This window comes from Centroberyx affinis, unplaced genomic scaffold (genome assembly GCF_046629955.1).
Source record: "Centroberyx affinis isolate AG114_WGS23_722 - 3 ecotype Tasmania unplaced genomic scaffold, CSIRO-AGI_Caff_v1 ptg003599l_1, whole genome shotgun sequence".
Taxonomy (NCBI): Eukaryota; Metazoa; Chordata; class Actinopteri; order Beryciformes; family Berycidae; genus Centroberyx; species Centroberyx affinis.
In genome coordinates, this window is record NW_027281519.1 from 138,087 (window position 1) to 161,139 (window position 23,053).

At 41.9% G+C, this 23,053-nt stretch overlaps 3 protein-coding genes across 3 annotated transcripts in view; 1 reads left to right on the forward strand and 2 right to left on the reverse strand.

Moving 5' to 3' along the window:
* Nucleotides 1–3,492, reverse strand: part of ltbp3 (latent transforming growth factor beta binding protein 3) — a 39,136-nt gene extending 35,644 nt beyond the window's left edge. The window contains exon 1 of the mRNA XM_071540276.1: nucleotides 2,907–3,492. Coding sequence (XP_071396377.1) covers nucleotides 2,907–3,144 — 238 coding nt within the window. The 5' untranslated portion in view covers nucleotides 3,145–3,492. The remainder of the gene's footprint in view (nucleotides 1–2,906) is intronic.
* Nucleotides 3,493–8,053: 4,561 nt separating this feature from the next.
* On the reverse strand, nucleotides 8,054–12,293 carry LOC139661723 (uncharacterized). The gene is made up of 2 exons (XM_071540277.1): nucleotides 11,115–12,293; nucleotides 8,054–10,909 (listed from the first exon to the last, which is right to left on the reverse strand). The coding sequence occupies exons 1-2, from the start codon at nucleotides 11,830–11,832 to the stop codon at nucleotides 9,939–9,941; spliced, it is 1,689 nt and encodes a 562-aa protein (XP_071396378.1). The 5' UTR covers nucleotides 11,833–12,293; the 3' UTR covers nucleotides 8,054–9,938.
* A 5,285-nt stretch (nucleotides 12,294–17,578) lies between these two features.
* LOC139661734 (LRRN4 C-terminal-like protein) lies at nucleotides 17,579–21,017 on the forward strand. The gene is made up of 2 exons (XM_071540297.1): nucleotides 17,579–17,677; nucleotides 18,537–21,017. The coding sequence occupies exon 2, from the start codon at nucleotides 18,542–18,544 to the stop codon at nucleotides 19,304–19,306; it is 765 nt and encodes a 254-aa protein (XP_071396398.1). The 5' UTR covers nucleotides 17,579–17,677; nucleotides 18,537–18,541; the 3' UTR covers nucleotides 19,307–21,017.
* Nucleotides 21,018–23,053: the final 2,036 nt, after the last annotated feature.

Below are 23,053 nucleotides of genomic sequence, written 5' to 3' on the forward strand. Positions count from 1 at the left end.
GCAGAAATCCCAGATCCAGATCACTACCAAAATCGAATCAGTTGTTCCTAGGCCCAAGGCCCATCTGTCCACCAAATTTCATTGAAATCCATTAATACTTTTTTGAGATTCCCTGTGGACAGACAGACAGACAGACGAAGTAATGGGGATGAAAACATAACCTCCTTCCTGCTGACAGGCGGAGGTCATTATAAAATAACTGTACTTTCAATCACACTATAGCAAACATGTATTGAAAGTTGTTTCAGATATTCTGAAAATGTTTTGACAGAAAATAGATTTTTTTGAAGAAACGTCTGCATCAGGTTTGCTCAGTATAGGCCTGAGCCTCGGTGCTGCTGATGTCACAACCACACAAATATGGAAAAGTCTTCATATTGTTGCCATGGCCGTTTTAACATGGGAGAGAGAAATTTCCACTCGTCCGCACCACATTCCAGTCCACACACAAAACAACACACTTCTCCTCTGCGAGCTGAAGTTGAACTCTGTTTCCCCTGCCAGACAAACCCACGCAGCCGAGCAGCCGCCTTTTCAGATACGGCTCACCTCAGCCGTGAAACCCCAGAGACAGGTGACGGTAAAGCAGTTTGATTATCCAGACCAAATGTGAGGCTGCATGAGGTATGCGAGGAATTTAAAATGTCTCTCTTGAGCTATTTGACACAGAAGCTCCAAAACGTGACGTACCGCAAGGAAATCAGAGAAGAAAAGGGAGGACTGGTGGCTTGCCAACTCTCTGAGTCTGCAGCACTACATGGAGTCAAGGAGGGAAAAATACTGTCATGATTTTACAAGTAGAATTCACTTGACCTCGATCACATCCACCACACTTACTTCCACCTGCACATATCAAAGAATACGGCTATATGGGCTACTTCTATATGAGCAGCACATACCAGGAAACACATGTACTACAAAACTGTGTGTGATAGATGTAAGAGCCACCACATCCCAGCGAACAAATGGTCAATAGCTTGCTTATGATCTATACTTATTGACTTCCTTATTGACTTCCTTCATTGACTTCCTTCCTTCCTTCCTTCCTTCCATGGATAAATATCTATTGTATGTAAAGGGATCGCTTAAGAGACGTTTTTCATTCAATAGCACTGCAACTGCTTTAACACCAAGCTTCTTCGAGCTTCAAGCTTCTTCTTCGAACCCCATTCTCTACATATCTGGAGCACTGAGCTCCACATGCTAACTGCAACACAACACGCATCTGAGCATCCAGACATCAAGACAAAGCCCCCCTTAGGACTTGAAGCAAAAACAGGGGTCCCAACATTAGCGATATATGGTTTTAGAAAATGTCTAATTTGAATGTGCTCTATCTCTAGGAAGACGCAGTAGAAAGGAAGATGGTTCAGGCGCCAATGTGGCAAGTCTACAGGAATGTGAGGCTGCACACTTCAAGTGGAATGCAGGTGGACTTCATCCGAACTTTATCAAACATACACACATTTCCATAAATGAAAAGCAATAGTCCAAGGATGAACCCTAAATCACGCAATGTCAAGTCAAGTCAGATTTATTCATTAAATACTTTTAACAAAAGTCACAATGTGCTTAACAAAGCAACAAAGGACTTTTAATCTAGATAAAAAAAAACAAGAAAGGATAAACACATCCTGGCTCTAAAGTATTGTTGTTATCTATAACATATTACTGTAGACTGCTGCTTCTTATATATATTAGTTATAACATGTGGCTTCTCTCTCACACACAGCTAAGCTAACCATTTCAGAATATACCCATGAAAACTGCAGTGCTCCACTTTAGAGGTTAAAGTGATTGACAGCATCTTACAGCTTAAGAAAAATACCAAGGGCAAACTGTTACTCATGGAAGTCAGGGTTTTATCAAGCTATAGCAGGGCCATACACATGGGATACCTTGTAAAAATCTAAATTGAGTTTTGTAAAGAATATGGGGTTTATGATAATACAGTTTTGATGAGTTTGGGGAAACAGGATGAAACAGATAATGGATGATAATTAGCGTCTCCTGGTATAAAGAAAGAAATAACTCTGTGTTTATCTCCTGTGGAACAACATCCGCGAGAGGCTGAGGCTCCTTTATCAGTTTTGCACTTAGTTTATCATGGCCCGGCTTCTCGGATCGTTAATACCTTCCATTGCTCTCTCAGTATTAAGTAGCGTTAAGGGAGAGAAAGGGGGGACAGTGAACTCCAGCGTGGGCTTCAGGCTGGTGTAGACTGTGAGGCTCCATGTCTCACCACAGCTGATCTGATACAGCACAGAAAGGCCCGACTCATGCCAACCAGGCATTGTGGAGAGGAGACTGGAGCAGGGGAAAGTATACAGCTAATGTATACTGTGTATCTGTGTGCACTTATACAGTAATGAGCCATGTCTCGGTAATGAAACTGTTATTGTCACATTTTCCAGGGATGTAGTGGAGGGTAAACCTACTTCAACTCATCTTACGCACCTTTTTGTTTGAGGAACACAGTTTACTCGCCTGATATAAATATTAATGAGATAAGTCTGTGGTAAATATTATAGCAAGTATCAAATTGATTAAGTTATATGATGATATAGGGCCTTTTGAGGGGGATAAAGCATGAATGAATGCTTTTCTGAAGTTATAAATGCTTTCTGTTTAGTGGTTGTTAGTCTTATGGTGATCAATGATAGGAAGTCATAGTTTACCTTTTTACTCACCACTACATCTCTGATTACACCTAATAATGATGGAAGGTGATTTGTAGATACAAACAGCCCATTTATGGACCAAGCAGGCCTTTCCCCCCTCTTAAGAGGCTTGATAGGAAAGAAATGCCATTAGACAAGAGTTCAGGGAGCACTATTACTTAATCACAGCGGCCTAACTATATCCCCTTATAAATAAACACCATTGTTCAGGACAGTGTCACTCACCAACCCTGAAGCCGGGTCCGGTAAGCGTGTCCGCCGCCTGTCCGTTCTCCCCTATCAGCGTGGTGTTGTTGCCCTGCTCGCAGGTATCCTGGCACTGTCCCTTCAGGCAGATCCTCTTGCAGATCAGAGGTGCGATGACCACTTTGAAGCGCTCCCGTGTGGAGGAGCGCTCCGTGCACCACACCAGCCTGTGGACGCTCAGCCAGATGACAAGCAGATGGGAAATCAGAGAGGGCATCCTGGCATCTCTTCACTGCCGTCCACGCAGAGCTTGGGACTAAAGCAAACGGGCTCAGCTCCGACCCGAGACCGCTCGAGCGCTTTGACGGGGTTCACTCCGTTGCTGCCTCGGCCGCTGTGGATGTCTCACACGGCGGAAAAGGGAGTAAACTCCAGTGCGTGCTTCCTCCCCTCTTTTTTCCCTCAAGGAAAAAAATCAATCACTTCCCTCGCGTACATAAGTGATCCGTCTGGAAAAGCAAAATGTTGGGCATCTTTGGAACTTTGTTGCCAAGTTGCCGAGAGGGGGGTAAATGTGATTTCAAAGTTGCCGAACTCCTCTTCGCTTTTGTCGGTCTTCCTTCTCCCTGTTGCTTTGGAGAGTTGGAGAGTGCGTATGAGGGTTTAGGAAAGAAAGAAGGGAGGAGAGAGAGAAGAGAAGGGGTGAGCCAATCCTCTCTGGAGAAACCTGGCTGCGGGCCAGGCAGTGCAGTGCAGGAGCTAAGCTGAAAGTGGTTTCCTTGTTGGTTATTTCTCCCAACACCCCCCTCTCCCCCATAACCCCCATTCTGCAAACGATAACTGCACAGCTGTGCGCGTCGCTCTGAAAACAAACACACACACACACACACACACACACACAAATATAAGCCTGTATTACACCATCCAGTGGCATTTGGCGAGCCTCTCTAATGTGTGAATGTGCAATAATGTGAGAATGTGACAGAGCTATGGAAATGTTATAATCAGTGATATAGTGGTGAATACAAATGTGGGTGAACTATGACCTCCAGCTGATAATCACGAGGCAGAAGACCGCCATTAATTAATGACCTTATCCTCAGGTGACTTACACCAGTTTGATATGACTTATGAATTTGTGTCAGCAAAAATATGTCAGCCTAAAAACAGTGAGTAAACTTATTCCACATATTTGAAGGTGAGTAAACTTGCGTTGAAGTAGGTTTACCCTCCACTACACCTCCACCTGCTTATGATAGAAGTAAAGAGGGGGTGGGGGTGGGGGGAACAGAGACAGGGAGAGAGAGAGAGAGAGAGAGAGAGAGAGACAGAGAGAGAGAGGGAGAAAATGTTAACAATAACACAGTGAGTCTGACAATCTGCAACATGAGTCATTGCAGTATAGCAGTATAAAGATGTGATTTATTTATTTCCACTTACTCTGTCTCCAAAGATCATAGAATACTACATTAATCACATTATCTATTACAAATTATAGACTGTAACTCGAACCCTGCATCACTTGCAGCCATGACAAACCAGTACAAAATGATTTGTTTGGCTTCAGTAAAGCACATTTCTTTCCTTTTCAACATGTCTCAGTAATTAAAGACGTGATCATCCAATTTTTCCCACAGATCTACTGTCAGACTGTAACAGATTCCGGTCCCCATTTTTTTGTAAAATCAGTGCATGTGACCGATTAATCCCCAAACCTGCTGCTATCCAGGAAAAAACAGTTATTTACCGGATCTGATGCTCTGCAGTCTAGAGGATAGACGGCCTGTAAAGCAAAACCTCAAGTCAATCCAATGATATTTTAATTGGCTGTGTAATACCTCCAAACAGCCGCCTGCCTGGTATACAGCTGAGGGAAACACAGCATGCTGATTGACCGCACATTACAATAAAAAAAAAGTGAAGGTGCACCATTGTTAGGATCACTGACCGGCCAGTGAGTGTTTGGGGTCACGTGACCAGCCAGGGGGTGAAAGTGTGTGTGTGTGTGTGTGTGTGAAAGAGAGAGAGAGGGAGAGAGAGAGAGAGAGAGAGAGAGAGAGAGAGAGGATTGAGTCACTTCCTCTCCAAAAAAGTGAGAATGTTTACTTTCAGTCGCTAAGGAAATGACTGCATGGGCCTTCGGAGAGTTCACAGCCTGCTCTCACATTTCTCTTAGCCTCTGCTACCCGCCATTACAGCGACATCCACTGCCAAGACACACACACACACACACACACACACACACACACACACACAGGGGAGATGAGTTGTAAATGACACATAAACCCATCCCTGCCCTGAGCCTAATGATTATTATTATTATCATTATTTCTAATTATTATTTACACATAGCTCTTCACTGCCCTTTTCCCCAAATTCACTGAAAATGCTGTGCTAGAGCTCAGCACAACTTTATATATTATAGGGGATAAGAAGAAGAAGAAGAAGAAGAAGAAGAAGAAGAGGAAGAAGAAGGAGAAGAAGAAGAAATAAATGAGTCTATACGTGCCTATATACGGTATATTTATATGGGCCTGCACACAATGGGAAGAAATACTAAAAAAGAATTCTATTTGAGGATGAAATATATAAGTGAGGTTATTGCCATGCTTGCATCTGATTCAGAGTATGTCTGAAGATGTGTGTAATGGCCTAATGATGTAATTCAAACATTTTCAGCTTGGGATACAAGGATTTAGTGTCCATGGTATCCAGGCTAATGAAGACATATAGCCATACTCAATGTGGGTAAGGATATTAAAATACCAAACTGACATCCACTGCATTTTTCTGATTATATGAATCAATGCTCATAAAAAATAAAATTGTATGAAATCCCGTTGGCATGGTCTTGTTACGGTTGGCTGAGTCAATTAAGAGACAGGAAAACGTGTTAACTTCCAAACTCTCTCATGTGTTGGAACGAAATATCAAAGACAGGAGGAGAATGAAAACACGCACACTGGTCTTGCAGTGCGGCTCTATTTAGTCGGATGAATAAGCGCTTTTGTACTGCAAAAGCATATTTGCAGTGCATTTTGTGTGGGATTTCCTTTGCCCTCTGGGACTGATGTCATTAAAGTAGCTGTTGCGACTTGTTTAGATGCTGCTCTCTCTGCTCTTCACCACACTCAGACAAAACCACTGAGGTGCTTCACCCTCTTGTTGTTCATGAATCAAGCTTGGTACAGGTTGAGCGTTCAAAGAGCTTCCACAGGCCATACATTCAAGACAATGATGTGTGTAAGAGCACTTTTCTGTTACATTCAATTTGAGTTTAAGTAAAGGAAATCCGTAGGTTGCCTTGTAATGTATGGACCGACCGCATGCAGGCCGACAACCCACTGGGTCCTAATATAAGAGTTTCAGAGACACTTTATTCTTTTCTAATGGGATTATCGACAGGTAATTAAATAGCTTGGCTTACATCTATAGCATTTCCAATTTCTCTCATACAACACCAAAACTGTCTCAACAACATGGAACATTATTACAATCATAGAACAGCTTTGTCTATTAACGTGTGAAAACAATTTTACTCTAGTGAAAATAACATTATACAGGCTTACAGTACCTCAGTCCTGTAAGAACAACACTGAAAGGAGTGTATTTGCAACAAATTACCAACTTGTCCTACTAGTAAAAACTATAGTCAGAAGAAAGTGGTTGACCTGTACAAGACCAGGCCTTGATTTCATTTTCTATTTGAGGCTATATCTTAGAAACTTGCCATATTGTACAAAGAAAACCACATTAGACTGTTTTTGCACTGTAAATTCTGTAATTCTGTCAGTTAACGTAAGCTACTATCACTACTATCCACCATTTATCAACTCAATTGCCTACTTGTAGCACAAAAGAGGAGTTTTCTCTGACTGTGCTAATAACCTATTTATTTGTGTACTATGGCAGTAAAGAGCATAATTCCCCCAGACTGTGTAAGCAGTTATACAATGAGAAAATCAAAGAGTATAACTAGAATCTGTAGTGCTGTGGATCTCATTGATATGTTAAAATATACAAACCTAAAATCTTTGACTCATTTATTTTTACTACAAATGAACCAAGCCCATATAAATACCTCAGCCAACCCAGAGGAGCCTGGCAGGCCCAAATCAGATTGAAACTCCAACGTTATTGTGATTATTTTAATGGATCAGTCTATTCTGTTCAGTCAGGTTTAGTAGATAATTAATTTGCACTCGACATGTAAATGTATTCAAATTGCATTTCAGTGGGAAGGAATAGCAAACAGCTTCAAACTTTATGGAGGGACACGTTAGTGAATTGTTTTGTATAAAATAAGTGAATTTGATCAGATTAAACTTTAATGATCCCTGTGAGCCAGTCTGGTAAACAGGGACGTCTTAGGAATTAAATGAAAATCAAAGAATTACAATCAAATATATAATAATCTCACAAGCAAAGCCATAATCCTTTGTAGAGAATCAGTTAAGGATGGGACAAAAGTTCAGATGTATGTTGGGTGAAATGCCACTTTAAAGTTCTAGTGTTTTTTTCAGCAACATCTAACTAGTTAGGTTTTGTAATCATACCAAGGGACGCCTCAAATAGTAGTTTGTGTGCAGGCACACAACTGTCATTACTCAGCATGGATTGAGAGAACAGCAAGGTGTTATTTGCGACTTGTCTGTGGGTGTGTCCATAGCACCTATCCATTTGGGAAAGTTTGAGTAAACCAGCTTTGGAAAATCATTTCCAAGGTTGGTAATAATGGCTTTCTCTATTCTCTGCCATGAAACAAACAATGAAATGTTCACATCTGATCGAGAAGTAGAATAGTGTAAAGAATAGATTGGGCAAACCATGTAGCTCACACAGAAAAGGCATCTAAATGCTCATATACTCATAGCTTTAGCTTAACTGCCATACAGTCTATCCACTTATTAGACATTATGCTTTTTACTGTTGCCATGATTTTTATTCCAACCCATAAAGTATTTTCAGTGAGTGAGTGGGTTTTATTTGTTCCTCTAATGGTCCCAGCAGACTGACAGAGTCTTGAGCGATGCATCGCAGTCAGGAACAATCCACCTGGTGTGTTGTGGCTTAAAGCTTACAACATTGTGGCCACAGCAGAAAGCCCAACTCATCATTACTTTGAGGTAACCTCTTCTTAATTTCAAACAGCAAAGAAACACAAAAACAGTATAAACAAAGGCCCTTTAATATAGTAACATTTAGGTAACAGGATGAATGAGACAGGGCGGAAAAATCTATTTTAAACACAGAAGCATTAAAAAAAAAAAGTCATTCATTTCACATTTTACACTAACTTCTTAGCATGAAGGAAGTATGCCATTTCAGTTCAAATCGACATGCAAAGGCCCCCAGGATGTGGTACAAAAAACAACAAATATGGTATCGGGGGCAAAGACAACCTTGGCAAAACTTGTTCCAGGTATACAGTGACAGATATTTCATATTTTGAATGCATTTAAAAACGACTTACACTTGTAAATGTACATAGTATAATTACATGAAGATCAATATAGTAGTATACATGTTTATATGACACCAGAGACCTATAGCTCAAAAGGTTGTGACAAGAACTACGCTCGGCTGTTCGATCGTGATGCGTCACATCAGAGCTTCTGTTTGTGTCTTAACAGCTTGCTATCAGGAAGCAATTGAATAGGATTACATATTTACATTATATGGTAGCATATTAATGGTTGCAAAGGACATTACTTAAAAAAAGTCTTTCAACATTGTTGCACACTAACCTTTCCACATAAATTTTAACCCTTATTTAACCAGATAAGTTGACTAAAACTACATTCTTATTTACAGAAACGGCCTGGAGGCGTTTGGTGCAAGAGGAACAGATATACACATGCACGCACCAAAGTCTGTCAGACAGTAATTGCCAGTAATTGGCTGGTAACAATAATGGAAGTCCAGAAAAGAAAAGGCTTTCTAGATATAGCAGCTGGCACAAAAAATGGAATGCTGTCTGTGAAGAAATGGTCCGTAATGAGAGAGATGATAATCAGACTCAGCAATTGGAAAAACAGCATTTAAGCTGTTGGTCTGTGGTATTCTGCATACTGAGGCCAAAAAAATATTCCCCCTCTTCTAATCAATGAATGAAAGAAAGAATGAAAGTTTATGTTCCCCAGCTCACAGCTACTCTTCAGCTAGCCTGCTGGGGCAGACAGCGGTTACAATAATAGTAATCAATTCTCACTTGCAATTTTGCTTGAAAAAGTATCCACCAGATAAAAATAACTTAAGCCTGACTCAACAACGTAATGTTTGTGCTGTTGGAGATGAGAGGAAGGGATGAGACGGGACAGAGGCAGGGCTCGAGGAAGAGGCACTGCAGACTCAAGGACAGCAAGGATCTCTGTCTTTCTTTTTGGCCAAGGCATTCCTACTTAGTAGTTGAAGAACGTATTACATTAGCAAATTCACTCCATGGCTAATGTGCACGTAGGAAATTGTCATGGCCAGAAATGTAACAGTTGGTCCTAACTGAAATCCAGCTGGGAGCTGTCCAGCACAAACAGTCTTGAACAATCGGCCACAGAGCAGCACCACTGAATCAGTTGAGGGTTGAGTGCTTTGCCCAAGGCACTTGTAGGGTTTTTTTAAAAGGTGGGGAGACAGCTTTTCATTCACATCCTCCACCGATTTCCCCAGTTATTCCTGGGAAAGCAGCAAACTGTCTATTCCCTGTGCCAAGAACGCTTCTCTAACCTTCAAGCTACTGCCACTGCTTATATATATTTTATGAGAGTAGGGGGAAAACTACTTGCTGTTACTTAAAAGACCATGAAACTAGATGTACAATTGATATTTTAAAAGCTACTTTTACATCTAAGAATGTAAAACACAAAAATGTCAGAATAGGCTACCCTGATAACTGAATAACACTCCAAGGCTAGAGTTATACATAGCCTGACTCTTTACTAAAAGGATGGAACAGACTTCCTTATCCACCACATTTTCAAACTATAGGAAGACCATTTTTAACGTTCCATTTTTTTAACTGGAGTATGTACTATGGTGAAAATGAGAACGGACAATCGCCCCGTTAAACATACCCTACACACAGTCCACCACCGAGCTGTCATCCTCCTCAGCGCCCCACTCCCCAAACCTCATCTGCGGGGAGGGAGCGGCCGGGTGAAGGTTGTTAATATCGTCCATGGCGTCCGGGTCCGTGTCATCTCCGGCACCCATTCCCATGTGGCCGCCTTCCTCCCGGTGCGTGCGGACGTGCTTCCGCAGCGCCGCCGGCTCCTTGAAGCTGCGGTTGCAGAAGGGGCAGCAGCAGGGCCGCTCTCCGGTGTGGATGAGCTGGTGGTGTTTGAGGTGCTGCAGGCGACTCAGACGCTTCCCGCAGATGGCACACACATAGGGTTTCTCCCCCGTGTGAGTGCGGCGGTGTTTGCGCAAGCCGTCCAAGTGGCGGAAACTGTTGCCGCACTCGGAGCAAGAGTACGGCTTCTCGCCGGTGTGAATGCGCAGATGAGTCTTAAGGGCTCCCGACTCGCGGAAGCGGCGGCCGCAGACTCCGCACGGGTACGGCTTCTCTCCGGTGTGGATGCGGATGTGCTTCTTCAGGCTGGAGATCAGGCGGAAGGTCTTTCCGCACTCCAGGCAGTGGTGGGGCCGGTCTCCGGGGGGCTCCCCCGCCGTGTCGGAGGCCGACGGCCCTGCGGAGTCGTCCGCCCTGCCCGGTGAAACACTGTCTCCCCTCACGGCTCCAGAAGTCCTAGCCAGAGCTTTCTGTTCGTCCAGCCCGCCCTGCGACAGGGCGCCGGAGCGCGGCCGAACGGGTCTAGGGTGGCGGAGAGGGTAAGTAAAGGAACGCTGGGAACCCCCGTCCTCTCCGACAACTTGAACGTAGCCAAGTTCATCCACATTATGGCCCGACTGCTCGCCGTCACCGACTCTGTTGTCACTCCGCAGCCCTGGCTCTTTCCTGCTGGGCTGACCCGAGCCGGAAGCTGGTCCCTGCTCCTCTTTAATCTCAAACCTGGATCCTCCACCTCCCTGGGACTGCCTCTCATCTACAGAGATCAAAACATACAGAAACGGTCAATTTATGAGCACATTAATGGAAAAACACAGAACTGAACCTGATTTGTGTTTTTAATCTTTATTTAACCAGGTCAGTCACATTGAGATTCAAAATCTTTTGCAAAGGACACCTAAAATGTGAGGCATTCATGTGCATATCCTATAACAAGCAGCAATGTCAAGTTTTATATTTACCTGGTCTACTGGAGTCGGAGCACATGTGAGATGTGTTGGTTGCAAAGGAGTCAAGAGCATGGTTAGTCACAGAGCCATCTGGTTGGATTGAAAGCTGGCACATTTTGTAGTCATCTCTTGGCTCAAACCCATGAAGGGACTCATCCACAGAGCCACCAAGACCCAAGTCCACACCGGCTCCGTTCACATTTCGGGAGTTCTGATGGTCCCTGTCCAGGCCTGCAGCCATGGAAGTCATGGAAGAGAGTGAGGGGGCAAAAACAGACTGACCAATTGCCTGAGTGCCTGTGTATGTAATCTGCAGTTGATCTATTAGCTTTTGAGCGCTACACAGACAGTCTTGTAATGTCTTCAGTTCCCTTTCCGACACTTCAAGGCGCACTTTAAGTCTTTCGTTCTCTTGCTCCTTATTTAACAACTCTTGCTGTGTCTCGTTTAGTACAAGCACCACCTCGCCCAAAAGAGTATCAACTGCAGCAGACATTGCAGTTTGAATGGTCGGGGCAAGACGTGATTTCAGTGATGTTACAGTCATGTTGCCCTGGGAAGTTGCGTATCCAGCCTTGTCCACTTTCCGATCGTAGCAAGACTCTGTCCCAGTCCTGTTGGGAATGTTGATTATACTTTGCTTACGATTTCCACTATTGATTGTGCTGCTACCACTCCCCGATGGAGATGAGTCCATGCTACCAGCATAACCTGTCCTCCTAGAAGTCATGATATTATTGTGGGTAGCTTTAGCTCAGTTAGCTAACGTTAGCAAGTTACGCTTTGATCTGTTATCTAGCGATAGCTATCGCAATTGCAATCCAATTGGATTATTTGTGTGTTTTTGTTGTTGGAATGAGTCAGAACAGTGGCTGAATTGTTCCCAATCGCATCTGCCACATTAGCTGTCTATCTAGTTGGCGTCGCTTACAAAAACAATGTCAGTCAACTCTGAGATGCGAGTTGGCGAGTTGATCGTCGCTGGGCCTGGCTAGCTAACATTAGCTTGCTAGCTAAAAAACAACTTAGCGATGCCTATCGGTGAAAAGCGTATTTTATGCACAATTTGGCTGTGCGGCAATAATATGCTGATGCTCGCGAATTGCCTGCATAACATTTATCAAGTCCATAAGCTAGTGTTAAAAGTGTTTGATACCATGGCCCTAGTCCTACCGCTGCGGATCTCCCATCTCCAGCTTCTGTCTGTACTGTACAGTGAGGCCTGTGTATCACTTCATTGGCTGATGGAGAAGTTTCTGTCGCACATAAATTACGTCAGTGAAGCAGCTCTGCCAACAATGTGTACACGGGTAAAGTCTGACCCGAGTGCTGACTTGCAGGCAGGTTAACCATGGAAGTATTGCTTTTCTACTGTCAAACAGCAAAAATGAGCAAAGGTCAAAGTTAAAATTATCTTGGTTAGTAGATATATACTTGAAATCAATGCTGATTCACTGTTCTAGCAAATCGATAATCACAATTACAAATCACAAAATACAAGTTGTTGAATCTCATATTGTTGTATGTTGTTGTGCAAATTTTTTTCTCGCAAATTTCTCACGTTTTTTCTGGCAAATTTCTGATTTTAATCTCAGAAATTCTGAGTTTTTTCTCACAAATTTCTGATCTTTTTTTGCAGGGCTCCTCTGTGGAGTCACTTCCGGTGCAGGCTCCGCTCTCAAGTCGGCTCCACTGTGAGGACAGGAAGTGCACGCAGAAAATACAAAATAACGACATCAATTCATAGAAAACGACATCAATTCATAGAAAAACATAAAGCTCGTTGATTGAACAATTGGAGCTTAAGCCTCTCTTCCTGTCTTTCTCAAAAACAGAATAACAATAACAAATAATTAGCCTTTTATTTATTTGAAATGAATGGTGGTTAAAAATAAGAATAGAACATAAAAATACATGAAGGAAGCTAAAATGAAAAAAAAAAATTTAAAAGTCAAGCAATATACCTAAGCCAATAGTGCAGTACAGTCTAAAAGTTAAATGATAGTGAGTAAAGTAGCAGCAAAATATAGTGTAGTAGGAGTTAGGTGGAACCATCTACTGTAATAGCACACAACAGAATAGTGTATATAACATGATAAATATTATACATAATAAGATGTTAAGGCTTATGACATAAATAAGAGGCTAATTATTTTAAGAAAATAAATATGGTTTTACCTAACTATTCCTGCCCTTCATGTGTGCCGACATTGCTTGCATAGTTAAAATATTTATTGGCCTATATTAAATTCAGCTGATTGCAGTGAAAGTGTGTGTCTGTTTTTTGAGAAAGACAGGAAGAGAGGCTTAAGCTCCAATTGTTCAATCAACGAGCTTTATGTTTTTCTATGAATTGATGTCGCTAGGCTATATGGACAGAGTTTATGTCCTATTTTGACAGAATAAATCATAATAAATCATAATAAATTTGTAAATAAGATACTGTTGAATTGAATTGATTGAATTGATATACAGTATGTTGCTACACTGGCATAGATACCCACGTTACGTGCTACGTAGACAGAATAGGCAAAATCAATATATATGCTACATTTAAGGAATTAATAGTTTTCACGTTACAATGTTGACTAATTAATTAAATATAAATCAACGACAAAATCGCTTCCACCGGAAGTGTCTACACGGTTATATTTTGTATTTTCTGCGTGCACTTCCTGTCCTCACAGTGGAGCTGACTTGAGAGCGGAGCCTGCACCGGAGGCGACTCCACAGAGAAGCCCTGCAGGCAGACACTCTTGTAAATTTCTGACTTTAATCTCAGAAATTCTGATTATATTCTTGAAATATTAGCCCCCTCCCCCCAGCTGTGGTAAAAAAAAAAGAAATTCACCTACAATGACCCTAATATACTGTCATAATAACTTGCATCAGCAGTGGTATAAAGAAATCGGAAATCTTTTGCTATTTGCTGATAATTTTAAGAGGTCCGATGATCACAGCACTTCCCAGTGTGGCCCTCTCAGTCCGCTGAGAGGGACTGTAGCAAATATTGTTATATGCAAATTAGTGTGTGACGTGTACAACTACGACAGGTGATCCTTTTTGAACAGCCAATAGCTGCTTTCCTTGAAAGACCGCTGGCAGTGGTTGACTGTGGCAGAGTATTTTTGCACCCAGTTTGAACTTCTCTCCGTCTACTGCGTGATTTTGAAAAATGCAAGAAGGTGGGCGAGAACAGCCGGGGAGAGGAGAGGGGTTTGGGGTTGGGCCAGGTTGGTGAGAAGATGAAGTGGTGGAGTGTCTCAAATCTACCTTTATACTAACATGTTTTTTTTGTTTTTTTTTATTAAATGACGTATCTTAGGACAATCGTTGTTGAACACGGCTGCAACTGAACTCTCCAACTGAACACCAGTTGCTAATTTTAACCACTAGAGGGCGAAATGAGCCAGGATTAGTCAGATAAATACAGCCATACATTGTTGTAGGCTATTTCATAACTTAACAGTACTAAATATGATTCAACTCAAAAATGTGTGTGTTACTTAATCCCAAAAGATCTGACTTTTTTTTCACCCTGACTACCCTAACTTTGACTAATTTCAAACACTTTTCAGAAGAGTGTGAGCCAGTGTATAAGCCTGGAAAACTGATAAGCGCCCCTTTTTGTGAAGCCCCTGCAAGTCAGCGTTCAGGGTGAACTGCGCCCGTCGGCGACTGACGTGCAGCAGCCATTTGAGGAGAGAGGCAGATGTTTCTCTCTTCAAACTCTGCAGTACCTGCACATCAGCAAGCTCTCTCAATACAATAAATCTGAAAATGGTTGAGGAGGCTGTGTTTTCTCCAACATCGGTTCACTTTAAACGCTAGGATGTTGCAGTAATTTCTGAGTTTGATTCAGTAGATAATTACAAACCATGAGTGGGCAAGATGCTGTTCTCAAGTGTTCAAGTTCACGGTCACAGCATCAGCCGCCACGAAAACTTAATTTAATGTCATAAATATCCAAGTTCTAGGTAGGCTATCTGAAAACTAACAGCCCAGTTTGGCTTATTTGCCTCATAGCTTTTACTTTTGTTTTCTTCTGGAGTCCATGAGCCATCAGCTTGATGACTGATTGTAGGCTGCACTACAATCCTATGATGGCTTTTTCATGTAAATGTTATTCATCAGGCTGTCACATTCATGGCTGTCTGCTGCTAGATGAGTCACATTTCCTTTTGGAATGGCTTTTTACAAACATGAAGATACACTGTTTAACATGGTTTATTGGGTTGTTTACAAAGACCATATACAGAGCAATCATTGGGTGATGTAGGCTATTGAGTCCACTAAATATTGACTCCACATTTTACTACTTTGTTATTGAAAGTCTTCCTTGGTGTCTCAATGTCTCATTTCCAATTTGTTGTCTGGTCTATATTTATGTAGGACCGATGTGTGGGTTGTAGCCTACTATGTTGTAAAGCTGAAATGAAGTATAAAAAAATGTACTATGTTTGTTAATTGTAATTTTACAGGTCTTATTAAGTTGTGTTCTTTTCTTATCTGCCACAAATAATAGATTTTTTTGACTATCAAACTTTAAACTGGTAACATTATTATAGTTGGCAGTAATGATGACATTGCTCATCACAATTGCCACATTTTTCCAAGAAAAATAAGTAAAATGTTAGCTCACTGTACATATTGGCCATAAAAAAACAGTCATACTATAATTGTCATATCCACATCCATTACCACAGGATCATTTGTACCACAGGTCTTGTGGCAGCCTACTGCTATGACAGTATCTTGTAGTATTCATTCAGGTTGCCTCCATTTCAAACAAGGTGATCTTCTCCTAATGGAATAGAGTAGCAGGTTCTTCATTACACTACAGTGGTTGGGGAAAATCTGACGTGGTCCGTGGCAAAGAGGGATGAGCTGGTGGAGTTACATAACAAACCCATGTAATAATAATTACCATCTGCTGGTAGTTGTGCAACATCCAGAATTACACCAGAAATATGTCTCATTCAGTGACCCTCCCACACACACACACACACACACACAAAGCAGCTGTCCAATTAACTAGCCAGGTGGCATTAACTATACTTGCTAATCTATTCGACTCCCTCCCTCTCCAATGTCCACTTTGCCTGCCATAACATCTTTATTTTATGAGTATCATAACTCTGTTGTCCTGCAAAAACCTAAAACCTAAAACCTATCCTCCAGTTGAAAGATTGGTCTTATTAAACCCTTCCTAAACCCATTGGATAAACTCAAAAATGCATGGAAGGCTGTTTTTCTTAGTTTCTTAAAAGTTGACATTTTGGATGACAGGGGTTTTCACTGGACAGCAACGATAAACAAGTTTGTATCTTAATTTATTTAGTTTTGTGATTAAACCCTTTAAAGACTTGGCTTTGCACATCTCACACTACACAGATATTGTGCCATGAATATCAAACATGGATGAAAAGACGAAGAGCCTTAAAGAGACATCAGCCGTTGCTACTGAGTTGTTGACCTGCTCACACAATGAGAGCTGCAGGGCCAACCAAGCTGCTTTGATCGCTCCTCCAGCCTCCTGATCTCAAGAATTTGTTTGGGACAGAAACATCTGAGCTAAATCTGGTCAAACATTCTTGCATACTGAGTTCTGAATGTCCTGTTGGATATGAAGTCACCACTTTGGGAGTTTTCCACATATCAGCACACCACAATATCACCACAAGTTGTGTGACGCAAGACACCTTGTGTCACACAACTCAACAAAGAGTCTTTCAGTTTGGTTCTTGTCTTCCTTGAACATGGATTGTTTTGGATGTTGCTTTCCTGTAGTGATGATGTTGATATAGAAGGTGGCATTTTTTTTTTACATTTTCGACATTTTCCTTTTATTTTATTTTTTTATCCACCCATCCCACTATTCACAAACACCAGTGTGGCACTTACTTACAAAACAAGTCCAGTCAGGTTGATTTCCGGTCTTTGGTCAACTCCTGCACACCAGTCTCAACACTTAAAGTTTTGGCAATGTGCAGTCTTCACGGCCAAGTCATGCAGTTTATGTAGGTGAAAGGTTAGGTGGGTAAGAAGGTGCAACAGTCACTGAGGCAGCTGGGAGTCATTGGTGTCGGTCAACGGTGACAAGCTGCTATGAATCAAAGCACGAACCTTGAAAAATGCCGATCCTATTCATTTGTCCTCATCCCTAAAAGGCAAACAAGCGCTCATTAACAAGTGAGACATGCTCTGAAAAACCTGCACACTGCAGAGGAATGCACTAAGAATTTATGCGGTTCACACCAGAAATGACCTTTTCACATATTGGAATAATGAGATAACTAATAGCACACTCACTCACAGAGACACACACACACTCGCATAACTAAGCCACTATGGAACTGGGAGGAGGGAGTTGGAGCTGGGGGAGAAGGGTCGGGAATAAGGGAGAGAGAGGAATTGGGGGAGGGCGGAAAGAAGGAGGTGATTGTTGGGGAGAGGGCAAAAAAAAAACATATAAAGAGGGAGAGACCGAGAGAGGGAGCAAGTGGAAGAAAAACAGACAGAGAGAGAAAGGAGATAAGAGTTTGATGAAGATTATTAACTATTAGAAGCAACAGGTGAGTTCATATTTTCCACTATTTCGTACACATATTCACTCTACGCAGGAGTGATTCTAGCTGTGGCAAAAAAAAAAAATGTAAATTACTATTTCTTCTTGCTCTTGTGGTTAAATCTGGACTTATGCTAAGAGATTTGAATGGGCCGTGTTTGTGCAGCACTGTTATCAAGTTTTCCTCTGTATGCATTTACACCCTGGAACATATTTCAGGTATGTTTTTGTGGATTCTTGTGGAAATCGCAAAGGCAGCTTTCCTGTAACTGGATCCAGCTGACAGGGCTGCGCTGTATCTGGGGTGTGTAGCCATGCAGACTCTTGTGCAATACAGTCTGGAATGCTGATTTATACTCAAGCACCTCCAAAAGCTTAACAAAATGAGGATTATTTGGGGCAGCTATATACAAGCTTGAATAACCCTTTCATTGGCCATAAATCATTGATAAAAATGCCACAGGATATAGCATTTTCCACTGATCTAATGTCCAGATTTTTTTTTTGCCATTCAGCCACTCAAGAGTGAATCCATTGTGCTCTTGCTCTGAGACAACAGTTAAAGTTTTGTGTCGACGGTAGCACTTTAGTTTTTAATTTTCCAGCTGAAACTAGGCTTGTCCTGAAGCTGTTTGTTCCATTCCACACAGTCTTTCCCCATTGCACTCAGATAATCTCGACAGCATCAGGGGGGAAGCTGTGTAGTCTGTTTCATGACAGAAAAAACAGAAACTGACTCTAAATGTATGTACGACTGGAGACCCAAGGGGATAATAGCCTACTCGTCAAACTGAAATATTTTCACTGCTATGCAAAAACAAATTTTTCTAATACACTCATGGAATATTACTCCCTCTGGTCTCCAGATGCCATGATGGCTGCCAGCAGGGACCTCGCTCTTCCCCTGGTGCTCGTTTCCCTGCTGTTCATCCGAGGATACGCTTCCTTGGCAACGACAGGGACGAGTCTGACGCTCCCTCTGACGCCGCGCGGGTCTGAAAACGCAGCCGCTGAACTTCCACCGGAGGATTACTATGACACACCTGAGGATACAGTCACCACCCGGCCACCCAGGCGAGTCTTCCTGACCGGCAGCAAGCCTCAGCAGTGCGACTACGACGCGTGCCTGGAGATGCAGCCCCCCTGCGCCGACCAGGCCGCCTCCACCGGATGCCTCTGTCGCGGGACTACCTTAGACAACGTGGCCCCGGAGGCCCCCGCCCTCAAAAAGGTGTCCCGGGAAGGGTCCGAGGTGGTGATCCGGTGGTGCGCGCCTTATTCGTACGTGACAGCTTACAAAGTGACTGTAGGGGGAGAGGAGCGGGAGTTCGGGGAGGGGCAGAGGAGCTTCTCCGCGGGCCGGATAGATGACACAGTGGAGGTGTGTGTGGTGGCAGTGAACGATGCTGGAGCCAGCGAGGGGTCCTGCACGATGTACAAGCCCGAAGGCAGCAGCGTGTCTCTTAAAGCCGGGCTCATCGGAGGAGCGCTGGGTTTCCTCCTGCTCTTCTCCCTGGCCGTGCTGCTGTGGAGGCACAGGGTGCGGAGGAAGTCAGGAGTCAGGATCTCCACACGGGACATGGAGGAGACACCAAGGACTGAGCTCGAGAGCAGAGGAGCACAGGACGCTCTATGAGATAACATGCGGCCACTTCAGAGCTGATGCATTTTACTGATTATCTGGAAGGCAAAGTGAGAAGTCCTTGTTCAACATCTGACATAAATACATCTGACTCAAGTTCAATACCAAGTTCTTCTAGATAATTTACCTTCGCAGTTGAGACCTAACCTACACAGTTGAGGTGTAGCCTAATTTAAGCACTTCAAGGTGAATCCAGGAAGTGCAGGACATGCTGAAGCCATTTATTTATCACTCATTCTTTGTCGTTTGTTAAAGTATTTAATTATTCTGTGCTGTCAGTGAAACAAAAATCATCCTTCTTTCAACAGAAATCCATCATATGCTGTGTATACAAGGTGACTAATCAAATGAAACTGATTAAAATCAGAAGTACCAATGGATACAGTGCAGTGATATATTCTTTCAACAAAAATTCTATAATCTTGAAATTTATAGTATGAAATACAATGAAAAGTATAATAGAGTCAGGATCAGGAACGCCAGAGACAGTAGGCTAAACCTCACCTGGGTAAGAGGATGGCAGAATTTTAAAATGTATATTTGATAGGAACAATGACCAACTGTGGCCATGTTAATCCAGTTTTATCAGGATTAAGTGACAGATGCTCATAAGACATTATGTCAAAAAAAGAGTATTTTATGGTGGAATCCCTCTGTGAGTGACAGGCATAAGGACTAAAAAAGGACTAAAAGTGAAGGATGTTGTATTCTGTAGTATTTATGAACATAGACCTCCCTATTTTCAAGATTTATATGTGTTAAAAGTCTGGTTCTTAGACGAGTTTCTTAAAACTAATGCAAGTGAACAGAGAAACAGAAAAAAGCCTGGAACATTGAGTTTGACTGATCAAACTATTATGGAGGTATATGCATGTTATAAAGTGTCACTATTCTGCTATAATTAAATATTACGTTAGTCGGTATCCACCCATATGACAGAACATCTAGTTATTTAACACTTGTTTTTCTTAATGGGTGTGTTTTTCCCGACAGTCTTATTATGAGAAACGACGGCAGTGTCTTTGCCAGTGTCTCATTCCAACTGAGACTTTTAGTCACCAAGCACTGGACTGTGCAAGGCTTCAGGCTTTTTTTTTTTTGCCATCCTTTATCATCAGCTCATGACAAAGAGGGAACTCCAATATTTGAATTCTCCCAAATTTATCTCATGTTGAAGCTTCTATCTCCATGTCTCACAGCCATGATATAATTCCTTTTTTGCTTTGGCTACCATGGGGCTGCTCTGTTGCTCCTGGCTCATTACTTATTCCTACTGCATCGCATAACTCACATCACACAGAGCTGCATAACAGCTACAAGTCGACTAGCATCTGCAATTTTCCGGCACAACAGACAAGAGCCGAAATGGCCTCAAGATGTTGCTTTTATTCTTGTAGCTACTGACACGTCTTGAGTTTGAACATGGTCAGTGCAAAACTAGGAGGGAAATCTTGACAGAACAGCATGTGGTAAAACACAGCTGGTCAGAAACAGATTGTGATAGAATAACTTCCTCCTTGGGAATATAAAACAACAATAATGTCCCTTCAGCACAAGCGTGACTGTACACTATCATGTGGTGGCAGCCTGTTTCACAGTACATCCAGGGTGAGCCAGTGGATTCTAAATAAGATAAGATAAAACTGTAAAGATCACTGTGGGGAAATGAGGCTGTGGCAGCAGCAAATGGTAACAGCATACAAAATTTTTTTTTTAAAAATCGGAATAACACAACACAACACAACACAACACAACACAACACAACACAACACAATAGAAGTTAAGAAATGTATTAATGAAAGTATGAAAAAAGATATGGATTATAACATTAAGAGGGTGTGCAAAACAGCAGCAGTATTTCTGTAGAACATAATGAGACTAAGACAAAACAAGTGGAAATCTGTACAATATGAGAATATGGCATACAATATGACATATATTCAGTATGAAATAAGTGAAAAATATTACAACATGCAATATATAACCAATGAGAATAACAAGAAAAACAATATGTGATATTGCTGATATACAGGATGTGCAAAAAATGGGCTCATATTAAAAACTGCAGATGCTGAGTAATATTCAGAGTGCTAAGTCATGTTCATTATTGTTCATTTTTAATTAGCCTTAATGTTGTCAAGATGTAGATAAATAGTAGTTAAATACAAATTAATAACAGTGAAATGTCAAGGCAATTCGTGCTGGTTGCAATTGAGTGGCATAATGCATGTAAACACATTCATATTTATTTGCCACTTGTGCACTGAGAAACCTGTTTGTGGTTGGATTTTGGCTCCATGCTGAATAACTTTTAAGATCACAGCCAGCCTCGTCTTCAGAAGTTGAGAAATGGTTCTAGGTATTAACTTACTTGTTTCCCATCTATCTGCCATAGCCAGCCAGTGTAGCTGACATAAAGCTCCTGCTGATGCTGCAGGAGTTTGCCTCTCAGCTGCAGAGGGAAATGTTACAGACTCTGAAGGACAAGGAGCATCTGGACTTTCTGCTGAAGGACTTTGACAATGGCAGCAAGATACACGCCTGATACAGGTCTGCTCTTACCTGTTGAAGATCTAGACCGGGCCGAATGTGCTGAGGCCCAGTTTTCCATTTGAAGTAACACCTGGAGGTTTGCTTTGTGGCTGTTGCTGTTTCTCCAGCAGTCATGTTTTTCTGGTAATGATACTGACTTTGTTTCTACTTATAGATGAAATGTATCTTGTTTCAAATTACAAATGCATGTCTTCTGCATTTTTTTTAAATAAAGAAAACACTTTGAGTGACAGCTCAATGTTCCTGAACAAATTAACACCGACCTATTGTCTTACAGAAAGTTAAAAAAGTGTTCAATAGGGCATCTGAAGCCGTCTGCCCTAGGAGTCTGATTGGTTCATAACTCTTTGATGATAAAAACAAATAACCTGGAAACTATAACCTCAGTATATGGGACTCAACAGTTATGACAATAGAGGAAATGACTTCCATTCACTGCTGTTATTCTTCTCAGTATATACTGTATATCCCATCACTTGTTCGCTGTTCACATTGTTATACATGGGGAAATAAGTTTGGAGATGCCTTTTAAAAATGCTATGCCAGAAAAAGTAACATAGCATTTTTAATGCTAAAATGCAAAACTACCTTCTTCAGAAGTAACTAACAAATACAAATTTTAAAATACACATTAAGTAATTAAATCTTACAAAAACTAAAGAAACATAACTGTGACATTGAATGGACACATGCTATCTGAACATTAAGTCCTGTTGTTTGGTTTTCCAGACTATTGCATAATCTCGTCTCAAAATGAGCATTTGGAAGCAACACAGGTGTGAGGCGGAGAACGTGTGCGTATGAGAAATCTGTCAGTATCTTTCTAGTCTTAAGAAGCCATTTTCGTTTTCAACATCTTAAAGTGGCGCAGTGAAATGAAGAGACAGAACAGATAGGATGCACTGGGCTCAGACGGAGTGGCAGGCTGAGTTTCTAGCTTTGCCACAGGTCAGCAGGGCTGAGTGTTGACAGGACACTTCTCACCCAGGACAAGTCATGTTGAATCACTGCGTCTCCCCCTGCAATCTCAGTCACTCATCCAGTGACTCTCACTCACGTCACTGTTCCGCTGACGTCAGGCCCATATATAACAGTGAATCAGCTAAATTCAGGCCCTGAGATTTCACAGGAAAATACCTTGTGCCTGCCGCTACGTGATACTGAATCCACCAGGTTTTGGGAAGTGCT